Raw genomic sequence first — 15,852 nt, 5'->3', positions numbered from 1 at the left:
ACTTTTCCTCCTCAGAGACAACCAGGCTTTCAAATTTGGTATTTTTATCTATGTAATATCTATGTAATATCTATGTATTTTTATATTTATAATAACATTATTTTGCATAATTAACTTTACATGAGTGACATCATACTACATGTATCATTTTGCAAGCTTTTACAGTCATATTTTGAGACTTGATTATTCAAATTCTACTCATATAGCTTTGATTTATTCATTTTTACTGCAGAAGATTATGCTGTTATACAAATATATTAAAATTTATCCATTCTCCTGAAGATACACATTTATGTTATTTCTAAATTTTTGATAGAAGCAAAGAAGCTGCAGTGAACATTGTTAAACATGTCTCTCTGTACAGGTATGAGCATGTCTCTAGGGTTGATATCTGAAATGGAAATGTTGACTAAAATGACACATGTATCTTCTGACTTACTGATTACTGATTGCCAAGGTGATTTCTATAATGAATGGTTTCACCAATTTATACTCCCACCAGTAGCATGAAAAAGTCTCAGCAATTTGATACCCTGGTTAAGACTGGGTTTTGTTTAGACGTTTAAATATTTTTCTACCTCATGGGATTTAAATGGTATTTGTATTTCCTTGGTTACTAGTGAAGTTGAGCTTATTTTCATATGTATAGTAATCATTCAGATTTCCCCTATCATGAGCTTACCATTCATATCCTGCCTATATTTCTATTGGGTTGTTTTGCTTATTAATTAATTAGTTTGTGAAAATATCTTGGTAATAAGATACTAATAAGTAAGCAAGCAGAATGTAGGTTCTGTTTCTATGGTTTTTCTTCAGACTTATCAATTTCTTTTGATTCATATAATAACTTTTTGTTCATCATTCAATAAATATTATTGAGTGCCTACTATATGCCAAGCACTATTCTAAACACAAGGTTGTAAACTCAAAAGTGAACTTACCACAGATCTGTACCTCTGAAACAAATAATGCAATATATGTTAAGAAAAAAAAAAAAAGAAGAAGATAGCAGGAGGGAAAGAATGAAGGCGGGGAAATCGGAGGGGGAGACGAACCATGAGAGACTATGGACTCTGAAAAACAAACTGAGGGTTCTAGAGGGGAGGAGGTGGGGGGATAGGTTAGCCTGGTGGTGGGTATTAAAGAGGGCACGTTCTGCATGGAGCACTGGGTGTTATATGCAAACAATGAATCATGGAATGCTGCATCAAAAACTAATGATGTAATGTATGGTGATTAACATAACAATAAAAATTTTTTTTTAATAAAGTGAACTTACCTATTCTACTACGTAACTTCCCTAACTTCCCCTTTCCCTTCCCAATCTGTTATCAGAAGGTTTTCTGAGGAGCAAATTAGGTGATTTCATGCATCTACTTAAAATCCGTCAGTGTTTTCCTTTTGCCTCCGGAAGAAGTCTAGTCTCTTTATCATGGCATACTAAGACTTTACTGATTTTGACTCATCTATTGTCTTTCACCACTTCAGTTTTGGTGCCCCAGATAGTAACCTACTTGATCCTGTTCTCTTGCTTGATATCTTTAAAAATGTGCTTTTTCCTCTCTCTGAAAGTCCCTTTCCCTTATCTTTTTACACCCAATTGAACTCATATCCTTCCTTTAATACCCAGCATAGATTTTACTTTCCCTGGGAATTTGAAGCATTCCTTGAACATCTTCTGCCAATAAAATTAATCAATTCTTTTCTGTGCCACCTTTGCATTTTCTCCATTTACTGTTTCATTTATTAAATTAAAATTTATTTTCTTATATATTATCCCATTAGATGCTAAGAACAAGTCCCAGTGGTTCCCTGAAAGCAAGGGCCACAATCTTCTATTTGTATACCACTGCCTACAACAGCATTAATAAAAAAACATACACACACCAAATGACTGATGACTGAATTCTGTTAATACAGATTTTCATTGGACCAAAAAGTTATGCAATCACAAGGATAAAACTATGATCATACACTGAAAAATATGTTAAATTCAGCACCTCTGTAAAAGAAATATTTAAAGATCTGGGAACAATAACAGTAAGCTTCCTCACATCCAGATTATAGTTTCCAAATTCCATTTCCCACTGATCTGGTCCTCTAAAAGAAATGAAGTCTGGAGCACAAAGTATAATATGAACCTGGGAAATCTTGAGTCAGAAAGCAATGAAGTTAAAAAAGAAAAAAGAAAAAAAAAGCTAGAATAGGTCATGAGGATACAGCAGCAAACTTCAGTGGACCCCACCAGTCAAAAATGAAGTACTCTGACCACTAAAAATAATGACTGAAATTGATTAAACATGTTAAATAAGTAAGTTCTATGAATTCATAATGGTACCTTAAAACTCAATCACATTTGTAGGTTGCTAGGGCACAAAACTCATTGTTCTAAAAACTGATAAACTGAATAGAAAGAAACAAGCATTTAACCTTCCTTTCCTGGAAAAATTGAATTTCAGGGTAACAGAAGAGTAGATAAAAGAATATCCTTCTTGGGGCACCTGGGTGGCTCAGTCATTAAGCATCTGCCTTCGGCTCAGGTCATGATCTTGGGGTCCTGGGATCGAGCCCCACGTTGGACTCCCTGCTCGGCAGGAAGCCTGCTTCTCCCTCTCCCACTCCCCCTGCTTGTGTTCCCTTTCTCGCTGTGTCTCTCTCTGTCAAATAAATAAATAAAATCTTTAAAAAAAAAAAAAAACCTTCTTTATAGAATTCTAATTAAGAAACACAGAAGGGATGATAGAATTAGAAGATGACTAAAAAAAAGAAGACTATTTTGCAACTCTAATGAAACAGAGAATCTAGGGAATATATTCATCAATGACTCTTAAAACCATTTAGTAAAATGTTGAAGGGAGATTCAACATCAAAGACACGATCCCTGAAAGGAATAACTGATAAACTGGACTTCACTAAAATGAAAAAAAAAAAAAAAATCTGATACACAAATGACACTGTCAAGAAAACAGGATAAGTCACAGACTAAAAATACTTGCAAAAGACACATCTGATAAAGGACTATTATCCAAAATATATATAGAACTCTTAAAATTCAACAATAAGAAAACAAACAAACCAACTAAAAAATCTCAACAGATACACTGAAGAAGTGATATATATGGCAAATAATCATAGGCAAAGATTTTCCACATCACATGTTATCAGGGAAATATAAATGAAAGTCAAATACCACTACATACCTGTGAGCATGGCCAAAATCCAGAACACTGGCAACACCAAATGGTGGCGAGGATATGGAGCAACAAGATCTCTTATTCATTAGTGGTGGGAATGCAAAATGATACAGTCACTTTGGAAGTCAGTTTGGCAGTTTTGTATAAAACTAAATATACTCTTACCGTATGATCTAGGAATCAGCCTCTTTGGTATGTATTCAAAGGAGCTAAAAACTTATGTCCACACAAAAACTTGCACATGGATGTTTAGGTAGCTTTATTCATAACTGCCAAAACTTGGGACCAATGAAGATGTCCTTCAGTGGGTGAATGGACAAATTATGGTATATCCAAACAATGGAATATTATGCAGTGTTAAAAACATGAGCTATCAAGCCATGAAAAGACATGGATGAACTTCAAATGCATATCACTAAGTGAGAGAAACCAATGTGAAAAGGCTACACACTGTAGGATTCCAACTATTCAATATTCTGGGAAAGGAAAGCTATGAAACAGTAGAAAGATCATTGGTTGCCAAGGGTTGGAGGTATGGTGGGGGAAATGTGAATAGGTGAAACACACAGGATTTTTACTTTGTATGATACTATAGTCATGGATACATGTCATTATACATTTGTCAAAACCCAAAGAACGTACAACACCAAGAGTGAACCCTAATGTAAACTATGGACTTTGGGTAATAATGATGTGTTGGTGTAGGTTCATCAATTGTAACAAATGTACCACTCTGATGTGGGTTATTGCTATGAGGAAGCAGCATCCTTCACCAGATGGGTGATGATCATGTAAGCTCAGGGCAGGGAGAAAATGGGAACTCTCTGTATCTTATGCTTAATTTTTCTGTGACCCTAGAACTGTTCTAAAAAAAAGTCTTTAGGAAAAAAAAAGTTGAAGGGAAACTTTATGATGAATGGATCAGGCCAATAACATTTAAATCCAATGATCAATCATAGCAGCAGCAAAAAAGAGCCTAAAAGAGGGCGCCTGGGTGGCTCAGTCGTTAAGCGTCTTCGGCTTAATGGGTCTTGGTCCCAGGGTCCTGGGATCGAGGCCCAAATCGGGCTCCCTGCTCCGCGGGAAGCCTGCTTCTCCCTCTCCCACTCCCCCTGCTTGTGTTCCCTCTCTCGCTGTCTCTCTCTCTGTCAAATAAATAAATAAAATTTTTAAAGAAAAAAAAAGAGAGCCTAAAAGACACTGTATGATATAATTGGAAGTAAACAGCTCCTTCTAAGAAACAGTCTTGCTACCAGAGAAATAAAAATCCTGAATATACTAAATCTTCTACATCTAAATACTAGTTCATAGGGAATAGAGGAGATAAAGGGACATACTGATTGAAAGGAAGATACAAACAGGTAAATCTGGATCATAAATATTATGACAAATTAACCAGTTTCTTCAATGAGTCATTGGGATGGAAAAATAAGAGAAGATGAATGCTTACAGATTAAGAGTAACTTAACTGTCCTAATGATCAAATGGAATGCATGTTTCTTTGTTCCTGATTCACACAACCAACTTGAAAAAGATATATACCAAACATCAGGGAAAACCAAACATAAACTGCACATTGTGATATACAATGAAGTACTTGCAGAAGAAATGATATTTATTTGAGTGAAATGAGATTCAACATGAAATACCAGAACATATGGGGAACAAGGTACAGATGAAAAAAGAATGTCAAACTATTAACAACTGTTGAAATTAGGTAAGATAATTACATAGGGTTCATTAAACAGTCTCTCTACTTTTGATTTTATCTGAACATTTCCATATTAAAAATTAAATTTCAGTTTTATATTTATTTTATTCCAGATTTACTTACGTGTAAATTTTACCCACCAATAAAAGCAGATATGTCAATTTTGTGAAGACTAGGACCTATAGAGTGTTATCTCAAAGGAAACATTTTACAAAATTTTTACAGCACGTCTATACCAATTTACAATATTTTGAGAGAAAATTATCAAAAAAACCAAGATAACTGCAAGTACATAAAATATTTATAGTAGATATAAAAATTTTCTTACTAGAAATATAAGTAATTAGGGAACAAGAATATATTAAAGTTGTTTTTTAATTAACTATAAGCCTAGGATGCTATATGAATATCATTTGGATGTTATACCTTCTTAATCAAAATGATGGGGCATCCCTTGTACAAGAATGTTCAAAATAGCATTTTTCATAATAACAATAACTGGAAAAAATAAAAATATCAACTGTCAAATGGATAAACAAAATGTAGTAGTCCACACTATAGAATACTACTTAGCAATAAAAAGAAGCAAAGCACCGATATAAGCAACAGCATGGATTTATCTCAAATATTTTAGTTGAAAAAAGCCAGACAAATGAAAACGCATCATACGGTTCCATTTATATGAAATTTCTAGGAAGTGCAAAAATATACAGACAAAAAGCAGATCACTGGTAACCTCAGAGACTGCAGTTGAGTGTTGAGAGTGACTGTAAATGATCATGAGGGAACTCTCTAGCATGATAAATTGTTCTAAAACTGAATTCTGGTGCTACTGTATAACTATATAAAGTCACTGAAACTCATGAAACAATACACAAATGGGTTAGTTTTATGGTATGTAAACCATACCTCAAAAAAAGCTATAAAAAAACAAGACAGGGGCGCCTGGGTGGCTCAGTTGGTTAAGCGACTGCCTTCGGCTCAGGTCATGATCCTGGAGTCCCGGGATCGAGTCCCGCATCGGGCTCCCTGCTCAGCAGGGTGTCTGCTTCTCCCTCTGACCCTCCCCCCTCTCATGTGCTCTCTCATTCTCGCTCTCTCAAATAAATAAATAAATAAATCTTTGAAAAAAAAAAAAAAAAAAAAAAAAACAAGACAAAAGACCAAGCCATCTACTCTTCAGGGAACCTCAACTGTCACTGTATATCATACAGTTTCTGCTACAGGTTTATCAGAGAAGACTGATATTTCAGAGAACTAGGCTAAAGTACTGATTTTCAAAGTGTAGTTCCAACCAGCATCATCAGCATGACATGGGAACTTGTTAGAAGTGTATATGCTCAGGTCCCACCTCCATTTACTAAATCAAAAACTCTGGGTATGGAGTCCTATAATTTGTTTTAACAAGCCTTCCAGGTGAATGTGATACTTGCTAAAGTTTAAGAACCAATGGACTGGGGCACCTGGGTGGCTCAGTCGTTAAGTGTCTGCCTTCAGCTCAGGTCATGATCCCAGGGTGCTGGGATCGAGCCCCGCATCGGGCTCCCTGCTCTGCGGGAAGCCTGCTTCTCCCTCTCCCACTCCCCCTGCTTGTGTCCCCTCTCTCACTGTCTCTCTCTCTCTGTCAAATAAATAAATAAAATCTTAAAAAAAAAAAAAAAAGAACCAAGGGACTAAGGGGTATGCTAACTATTCTTCTACTTAAGATTTCCCAAATTTTATGACTGCCAAATCAAATCTTGGAACAGCTGCATACCTGAACCATATGAACCTTGTCCCTAGTCTTCATTGTCTTTATAGATAGGAATGCCTTTATAAAACCAAAACTTAATATTATGCTGTTGGTGTTCAATGAAGACTGATAATAAAACATGCTACATGAGGACTAGCAAATTTAGTTTCTTTTAAAAATAAAATGCCTTTGAAGCAGGACTAAGCAATGTTTTTTCTTTCTTTCTGTTTTTAAAGATTTTACATATTTCTTTGACACAGAGAGAGAGATAGCAAGAGCAGGAACACAAGCAGGGAGGGTGGGAGAGGGAGAAGCAGGCTTCCCACCGAGCAGGGAGCCCGATGCGGGACCCAATCCCAGGATCCTGGGATCATGACCTGAGCCGAAGGCAGACGCTTAACGACTGAGCCACCCAGGCGCCCCAAGCAAATGTTTTCTATAAATGCAAGACAGTATATATTTTTGGCTTTTCAAGTTATAAAGTCCCTATTGAAACTACTCAACCCTGCCATTGTAACACAGCCACAGACTACATGTAAATAAAGGTGTGGCCAGATTAGACCATGGTAGGCCAGTTTTGACTCATCATGTACTGTCCACTGTATGAGAGCAGTTAGATATAAATCCAAATACTGGATTTATACTTTGCTTACAAAAGAAGTCATTACAACTATATTCCATGTATTCAATAAGGTAGAGGAAAGTATAAACATATCAAAAAGAGATAAAGATAATAACTAAACTTCTAGAGAAGAAAAACATAAAAGCTGAGATTAAAAATGCACTGAATGGGTATAAAAATATATTAGACATGGCAGAAGAAAAGACTGATGAACTTGAAGATATAGGAGTAGAAATAATCCAAACGAAACAGAGAGAAAAGAAACTGGGGGGAAAAAAAAGAGCATTAGTGAGATATGGAACAACTTCAAGTAGCCTAACATACATGTAATTGAGGTCTTGTAATTGAAAAGGAAACAAAAGAAGTACAGAAAAAATAAGTTTGTAAAATGTAAAATGTTGGGGTTCCTAGGTGGCTCAGTCGGTTAAGTGTCTGCCTTCAGCTCGGGTCATGATCCCAGGGTCCTGGGATCGAACCCCTCACTGGGCTCCCTGCTCAGTGGGGAGACTGCTTCTCCCTCTGTGTGTGCTCTCTCATCAAGCTCTCTCTCAAATAAATGAATAAAATATTAAGATAATAATAATAATACAATAAAGTATAAAATGTTAATTTAAAATAATGGCTGAAATTTTTCCAAATTTTATTAAAAGATCCAAAAACTCAAAAGCCTCAAATATAAGAACATGAATTTTTTTTTTTTTAAGAGTTCATTTATTTATTTGACAGAGAGAGACATAGCAAGAGAGGGAACACAAGCAGGGGGAGTGGGAGAGGGAGAAGCAGGCTTCCCGTGGAGCAGGGAGCCTGACGCAGGGCTTGATCCCAGGACCCCGGGATCATGACCTAAGCCGAAGGCAGATGCTTAATGACTAAGCCACCCAGGCGCCCGGGAACATGAAGAAAATTATACCAAGACAATCATAATTAAATTGCTCACAACAAGGGATAGAGAGAAAATATTAAAAGTAGCCAGAATGGGAATGCAAGCTGGTGCAGTCACTCTGGAAAACAGTATAGAGGTTCCTCAAAAAGTTGAAAATAGAACTACCCTCTAACCGAGCAATTGCACTACTGGGTATTTACCTGAAAGACACAAACGTAGTGATCTGAAGGGGCACCTGCACCCCAATGTTTATAGCAGCAATGTCCACAATAGCCAAACTATGGGAAGAGCCCAGATGTTCAACGACCCATGAATGGATAAAGATGTGGTGTGTATACACACACACACACACACACACACACATACACACACACACTGGAATATTACGCAGCCATAAAAAATGAAATCTTGCCATTTGCAGTGACGTGGATGGAACTAGAGGGTATTATGCTATGCAAAATAAGTCAATCAGAGAAAGACAAGTATCATATGATCTCACTCATATGTGGAATTTAAGAAACAAGGCAGAGAATCATAGGGGAAAAGAAGAAAAAATGAAACAAGACAAAACCAGAGAGGGAGACAAACCATAAGTGACTCTAAATCACAGGAAACAAACTGAGGGTTGCTGGAGGGGAGATGGGTAGAGGGATGGGATAATTGGGTGCTGGACATTCGGGGAGGGTATGTGTTATAATGAGCACTGGGTATTATACAAGACTGATGAATCACAGACCTGTATCCCGGAAACAAATAATGCATTATATGCTAATTAACTGAATTTAAATTTTTAAAAAAGTAGCCAGAATCAACAGCATTTATCCAATCTGAACAGAGAAAAAAACAATTGGAAAAAATTAATCAAGTCTCAGGAATCTATAAGACAACAACAAAAGTCTAGAAGAGATGAAAGAGTGCAGAGCTAAAAATTTTTGAAAAAACAATAGCAAAAAACTTCTCAAGTTTGGCTAAAGGCATAAATTACAGATTTAAGAAACTGAGAGAACCTCATAAAGGACAAACCCAAATAAACCCATGCCCAGACACATCAACCCTTAGGTGCTGAAAATTTAAGACAAATAAAAATTCTTGAGAGTAGCTAGAGAAAAAGAATTCATTATGTGTAGGGATATAACCTAATTTGAAAAGATATATGCACACCCTCCTTGTTTTACTGCAGCATTATATACAACAGCCAAGATATGGAAGCAAACTAAGTGTCCACACATAGATGAATGGAAGGAGAAGATGTGGTATATATACCACACACAATGGAGTATTACTTGGCCATAAAAAGGGATGAGATCTTGCCATTTGTGACAATGTAGGAAGAACTAGAGGATATTATGCTAAGTGAAATAAGTCAGAGAAAGACAAATACCATATTATTTCACTTATATGTGGAATGTAAAAAACAAATGAATAAACAAACAAACAAACAAAAGAATCAGACCTATAAACACAGAAAACAAACTGACTATTGCCAGAGGGGTGGGGGCTGGGAGGATGGGAAAATTGGGTGAAGAAAAAATGAGGGAAGGGAAGCAGGAGATACAGGCTTCCAGTTATAGAGTAAGTCACGGGAATAAAAGGTACACCATAGGGAATATGGTCAATGATACTGTAACAGCACTGTATGGTGACAGATGGTAGCTACACCTGTGGTAAGCATGGCATGATGCAGAGATACTGAATCACTATGTTGTACATCTGAAACCAATGTAACCTGTGTGTCAACTATACTCAAATAAAAGAGTTTTTTTAAAAAGATGACCCAACTATATGCTATCTATAACAAACTAAATAGGTAGGTTAAAGTAAAAGAATGGGGAAAAAATATACTATATATCATGCAAACAGTAATCAAGGGCGCCTGGGTCGCTCAGTCATTAAGCATCTGCCTTTGGCTCAGGTCCTGGTCCCAGGGTCCTGGGATCGAGCCCCACATCCGGCTCCCTGCTCCACGGGAAGCCTGCTTCTCCCTCTCCCACTCCCCCTGCTTGTGTCCCCTCTCTCACTGTGTCTCTGTCAAATAAATAAATAAAATCTTAAAAAAATAAAAATTAAAAAAGAAGAAAACAACTCAATAAAAAATATATATCAAAAGATTTGAGCAGATACTTCACCAGATATACTGATGTCAAATTAGCACACAAAAAGATACTCAACACTTTTAGTCACAATGAGATACTACTACGTATCTATTAGAATGGCAATTTTTTTTTAAACTAACAGGACCAAGTGCTGGTGAGGTATGGAGCAACTGGAACCATCATGCTTTGCTGGTGGGAATGAAAAATGACATAGCAACTTTGGAAAACAGGCAGTTTTTTAAACATACACTTACCACAAGACCAAGCAATCCCACTCCTATGTATTTACCCAAGTGAATGAAAAGACTTAGGTGCACCTGGGTGGCTCAGTCAGTTAGGTGTCTGCCTCTGGCTCAGGTCATGATCCCAATGTCCTACTCAGAAGGGAGCCTGCTTCTTATTCTCTCTCTGCCCCTCCCCCAAGCTTGTGTTCTCTTGCTCACTCTCTCTCTCAAATAAATAAATAAAATATTTTTAAAAAGTAAAAGTTTATAGTGGCTGAGTAAAAATTTTTTTAAAAAATAAAAAAATAAAAGTTTAAAGAGATTTAAAAGAAGTACCTTTCAGTATTCATAGTAATAGTATTATTTAGTATTATTAATATTAAATCCTAAAACTATTATCAAAGGATAAACAAGTAAATAATCCTGCTACTGTGGTTAGGAACAAAAGATTTTTTTTCATGTAAGTAAAAAGCAGTACACATACAAAATCAAACAAATTAAAATTAAAACCTTTAATCGTAAAGTTGAACAGAAAATATCAACATGAGTTTATAATCAAAAAAGCCTAGAAACAATACCAACTCAGCACCAATTCAAGTACTGACAAAACTTATCATCATTCCCGTTGGCAAACAAAACAGTTAACAATCTAACTCCATTATCACAGAAGAAAGCAATGAAAGGTGGACTTGGAGCTAAAAGCCAATAAACTGACGAGCAGCAAAAGTATATCAATAAGAATAACTACAATAGGGGCACCTGGGTGGCTCAATCGGTTAAGCGTCTGCCTTCAGCTCAGGTCATGATCTCAGGGTCCTGGGATCAAGCCCCATGTTGGCTCCCTGCTCAGTGGGGAGTCTGCTTCTCTCTCTCCCTCTGTTCCTCCCCACTGGCCTCCCCTCATGCTCTCTCCCTCTCTCTCAAATAAAATCTTTTAAAAAATTAACTACAACAGAGTAAAACACATCTAATGCATTTATGAAACCATAATAATTTAAAATGAACAAAAAAACTAAACCTCATTGGTGATCAATGAAAGATGTTAGCGAACCAGCTCATTACTTTGAAAACTAGCGAACAAAGAGAAAAAATTGAGCACTTACTCTCTTTCCTGTAAGAACTCTATCTAAGGATAAACAAATAATCAATTAGGGGGATTTTTCTTTATGAAGTATTCTATCTACTAAATTTAAGAAGCAATGATAAAAACAGAATAATCACCATTTTGCAGCCCCTTGTGACATAAAAGCTCCAAGCAATTATCAATGGCTATTAAGGCCACACCGAGAGAGACAATTGAGCATTATGTGCCTCCTGGTAAAAATATTCAATAATTACCTATGACATATTCTCGCAAAAATTTAAGCCTCAATCTGATCAAGCCTCTGTATCAAAATAACAGTTACAGAAAATTCAGGACCAGAGAACAGGTTGAATGAAACCATGGAGATGCAATCAGCAAAATCCAAAATGTGAGACATTCTACAGAACAACAATCTAGTTCCTTCAACAACAAATTGCAAGGAAAAGAATTACTTTGAACCTATAGATTAAACGAGACAAATCAACCTTGAAATGTTCAAACTTACATGGATCCCAATTTTTTTTAAATGATAACTGAAGAAATGTGAGCACTAATTAGATATTTGATATTAAGGAATTAGTATTAATTTTAGATGTGATAATGGTATATGTTATTTATGTGTTTAAAAGAGTTCTTTTTAGGGGCACCTGGGTGGCTCAGTTGTTAAGCATCTGCCTTCGGCTCACGTCATGATCCCAGGGTCCTGGGATCGAGCCCCGCATCAGGCTCCCTGCTCGGCGGGAAGCCTGCTTCTCCCTCTCCCACTCCCCCTGCTTGTGTTCCCTCTCTCGCTGTGTCTCTCTCTGTCAAAAAATAAATAAAAAATCTTTAAAAAAAATAAAAGAGTTCTTTTTAAAGACACATACAAAAATACGTAGGAATGAAAAAATATTAATAATAATTATTAGAAGTCTGCTTCAAAATTATCCAGTGGGAGTAAAGACCATGAGTGGAGCTGAGATGAAATAAAATTGGCTATGAAATTAAGTAGCAAATGGGTACATGGGGGTTTCATTACATTATACAATTTGTTTTATTTTGGCATATGCTTGAAGCTTTCCAAATTAAAAGTTTTTCTTTAACCTGCCTTCATAAAAACTATAACAAAATCCCTTACACTTGACTGAAAATGTCTGATTCAATTTATGTATCTCCCAAATATATTTATATGTTCACACTAGCTAAGGCCTTAGGACAAAAGAATGATGTTAATGGTATATTTTAAGGAATCAGCAAGTCAGCGAAAAATTTTCTTTATTTCAAAAAGAGAAACATTCCCAGCAACCTCTAAATCAAATGAGACACATAAAGAACCAACCAATTCTACTTGCTTTTCAGTAAGCATCTGGGTTTGAGCATGATCTGGTGTTACAACAGATGACTCCTAGATCACCTTTGTGATTACCTGCCTAGTCACCAAGAGTAAGGTGGGATTATACTATAAGGCTGACTTACCAAATTTACAGTCTGTACTTTCAAGTCTCTAAAATGTTTTGAAGTTCACCAAAGGACAAATAAAAGTGGAGTTTTAAAATTCTAGTCTTTTACCAGATACCTAAATGTTTTCCACAGATAGAAAAGAAGAAAACTTTTAAAACAATTTAGAACTGTACTATTCAGAAAGTATTACACAGAAAAGCAGATTTACATACCTTGCCTGGACTGTGAAGGTGTTACAGGAACTTCTTGGTTTGGCTCAAAAGGAAGTTCAGGTGTTAGGTTTTCAAACTGCTCTTTACTAATGAGATTTAGCTTCTTAAAGTTCTCAACTTCTTGCTGAAGTAGAATGGAGGAATCTAATTACTAAACTGGCTAGTAGAGTGACCAGCAAACAATAATTGTTACCAATCTCAAAAAATGAGTTTAACTACAACAGAATAAAAAATTTCCTAATAATCTAGCATTATACTTATTAACAATTAATGTTCAGAATCTAAAAGAGGCACAGAGAACCCCAAAATCTTATGAATATTATATAATTAAAATACATTATAAGAGCATACATTCTAATCATTCCTTATTTGTTGAGCATTTACACACAAGTCCACTAGGGTATTATAGAGGTTACAAAGTAATCTAATAAGGTATGTTCCCTACTCTTAAGGAATTTACAAGTTAGTTGGAAAAAAAGAAAGGTACACATAAAAATTAATAGTATTAGGCAGCATATGAAAAATTGTAGTATTTGGTATAAGAATTGAGATCATCAGGGAGGCATCACAGAAGAGATGGGACAAGAATGAGAAATTTAGAGAAAGAGAAAAGCATTCCAAATCAGGTAATGCAAGCAAAGATGAGAAGCTTGGAATAAGCAACCATTTATTAGAAAATAATAAAGTTAATGAGAAAATCTGTGTAGAATCAATGGCAAAAAGCCCTGATACGGAAATGGGAGAAAGCTCTTAGAAGACCTTTATACCAGGCCAAGAAGTTTTCACTTCATTTTCTAGTAATGGGAAACATGTGATGATAAATCTAGATGGCCCTGGAGGCTCATTTCCAAACCCCATTTATAAGGTTAACAGCAAGAAGGCTTAGTAGGTTTGAGTTTTTTGAGCTCGAAGGAAGAACAGGCCATCCCTGCCTCATGGACTGCTGAAGCTTCCCCTTTCTAACAACTGTTACATAGTCACTTAGATGTTCTCTGCCCCAACCTACATATATAGAGAGGATTACAGAGTGGAGGCCAGTCTCTAGTGTAAGGTCATTTGGCCATGGTGCATGACGACCATTCATGCCTGGCCTAAGCTGTGAAATAAAAAAAGAGTTTGAGAGACTCCCTGCACTCTACTACTTTTTGTTAAGTTTCCTCCAATAAACCCTATATCACACCTACATCACTCAGTGCTAATGGGTCCATGACCCATTACAGAACAACATCCAAAGAGGGTTTTAGCAGGTAAAAAACATAACAAAACTGTGAGATGGACCAAACTAAATATCATCATTACAAAACAGTCATAGTACCTTGCTCTTAACAGCTAACCAAATAATCTTTCCCTTCTGCCTTCAAACATGAATAATTGTCAGCTCACACCATTCATTAGATCCTGCTAGTCTTTTTTTTTTTTTTTTTAAAGATTTTATTTATTTTTCAACAGAGAGACAGCGAGAGAGGGAACACAAGCAGGGGGAATGGGAGAGGGAGAAGCAGGCTTCCCGCGGAGCAGGGAGCCCGATGTGGGGCTCGATCCCAGGACCCTGGGATCATGACCTGAGCCGAAGGCAGACGCTTAACGACTGAGCCACCCTGGCGCCCCCCTACTAGTCTTTTAAACTAGGATCTATCATGTTTTCATGAAAATACATTAAATGATTACTTCAGGGGTGCCTGGGTGATTCAGTTGGTTAGGGGTCTGCCTTCAGCTCAGGTCATGATCCTGGGATGTTGGGATTGAGCACCGCATCGGGCTTTCTGCTCAGCGGGAAGTCTGCTTTTCCCTCTGCCTGCCGCTCCCCCTGCTAGTGCTCTCTCTCTGTCAAATAAATAAAATCTTAAAAAAAAAAATGATTACTTCAGCTTTTGTACCTATACCAATACTGCATTCCCAAAAGTCTTCAATAAGCTCTTCAAGCTAATTCAGAGTCATTACTCCTCACGGTCCCTTATCTTATTAGCAATTCCTACTAAAAAAAAAAAAATTACTGTTATGATTATCATATGCCAGAGATAAATAATATAGTTCTAACCTGATGGGAACGAACCTGTGTAACCACCATTCAAGTAAAGATATTACCAGCACCCTAGAAGTAACTTCATGCCCCTTCTTGTCACTACCCTCTTCCTCTCCCTAAAGACAATCAATTAGCCGACTTCAATACTACAGGTTTATTTTGCCCGGGTTTGAACTTTATAAAAATGTAATCATAATGTATGGTTTATTGTATGCACAATTATCTTCATGAGACTCCTTTATAGTTTGTTAACACTACAGCAGAGGTCGGCAAACTACAGCCCCCAAAGGCCAAAAAGGTCTTTGTAAATAGTTTCAGTGGACCACCACCATACCCATTTGCTTAATGGCATGTTTGCTTCATTGCTGCAACTGCAGAGTAGTTGGCATAATGTATGACCCATAAAGACTAAAATATTTACTATGTAGCTCTTCACACAAAAGATTTCCTCATCCCTGCTCTATGGCATTCTACTGTATGGTCACACCATAATTTTAAAAACTCCATTACACTCTTGATAAGCATTCAATTCCTTTTCAGATTACAATTACAAATAATGTGATAAATATAGTTTTACGAAACACTTCTCTTGCTGACAAAGATATACATTTTTAAAGATTTTATGTATTTATTT

At 36.4% G+C, this 15,852-nt stretch overlaps 1 protein-coding gene across 11 annotated transcripts in view; it reads right to left on the bottom strand.

Moving 5' to 3' along the window:
• LARP1B (La ribonucleoprotein 1B) overlaps positions 1 to 15,852 on the bottom strand; it is a 127,800-nt gene that overhangs the window by 22,991 nt on the left and 88,957 nt on the right. For 10 of the 11 annotated variants that reach the window (XR_013446453.1, XM_078069215.1, XM_078069216.1 and 7 more), the window contains one exon: positions 13,196 to 13,319. The exons of the other annotated variant lie outside the window; for it this stretch is intronic. Coding sequence is in view for 9 of the 10 variants with exons in the window: in XM_078069215.1 (XP_077925341.1) it covers positions 13,196 to 13,319 (124 nt within the window). In the remaining variant the exon portion in view is untranslated. The remainder of the gene's footprint in view (positions 1 to 13,195; positions 13,320 to 15,852) is intronic. 11 annotated transcript variants of the gene reach the window in all.

The sequence above is a fragment of the Halichoerus grypus genome, chromosome 3 (genome assembly GCF_964656455.1).
Source record: "Halichoerus grypus chromosome 3, mHalGry1.hap1.1, whole genome shotgun sequence".
NCBI lineage: Eukaryota > Metazoa > Chordata > Mammalia > Carnivora > Phocidae > Halichoerus > Halichoerus grypus.
The sequence above is the reverse complement of the archived record's forward strand: the minus strand, read 5'-3'. Positions and strand labels throughout refer to the sequence as shown.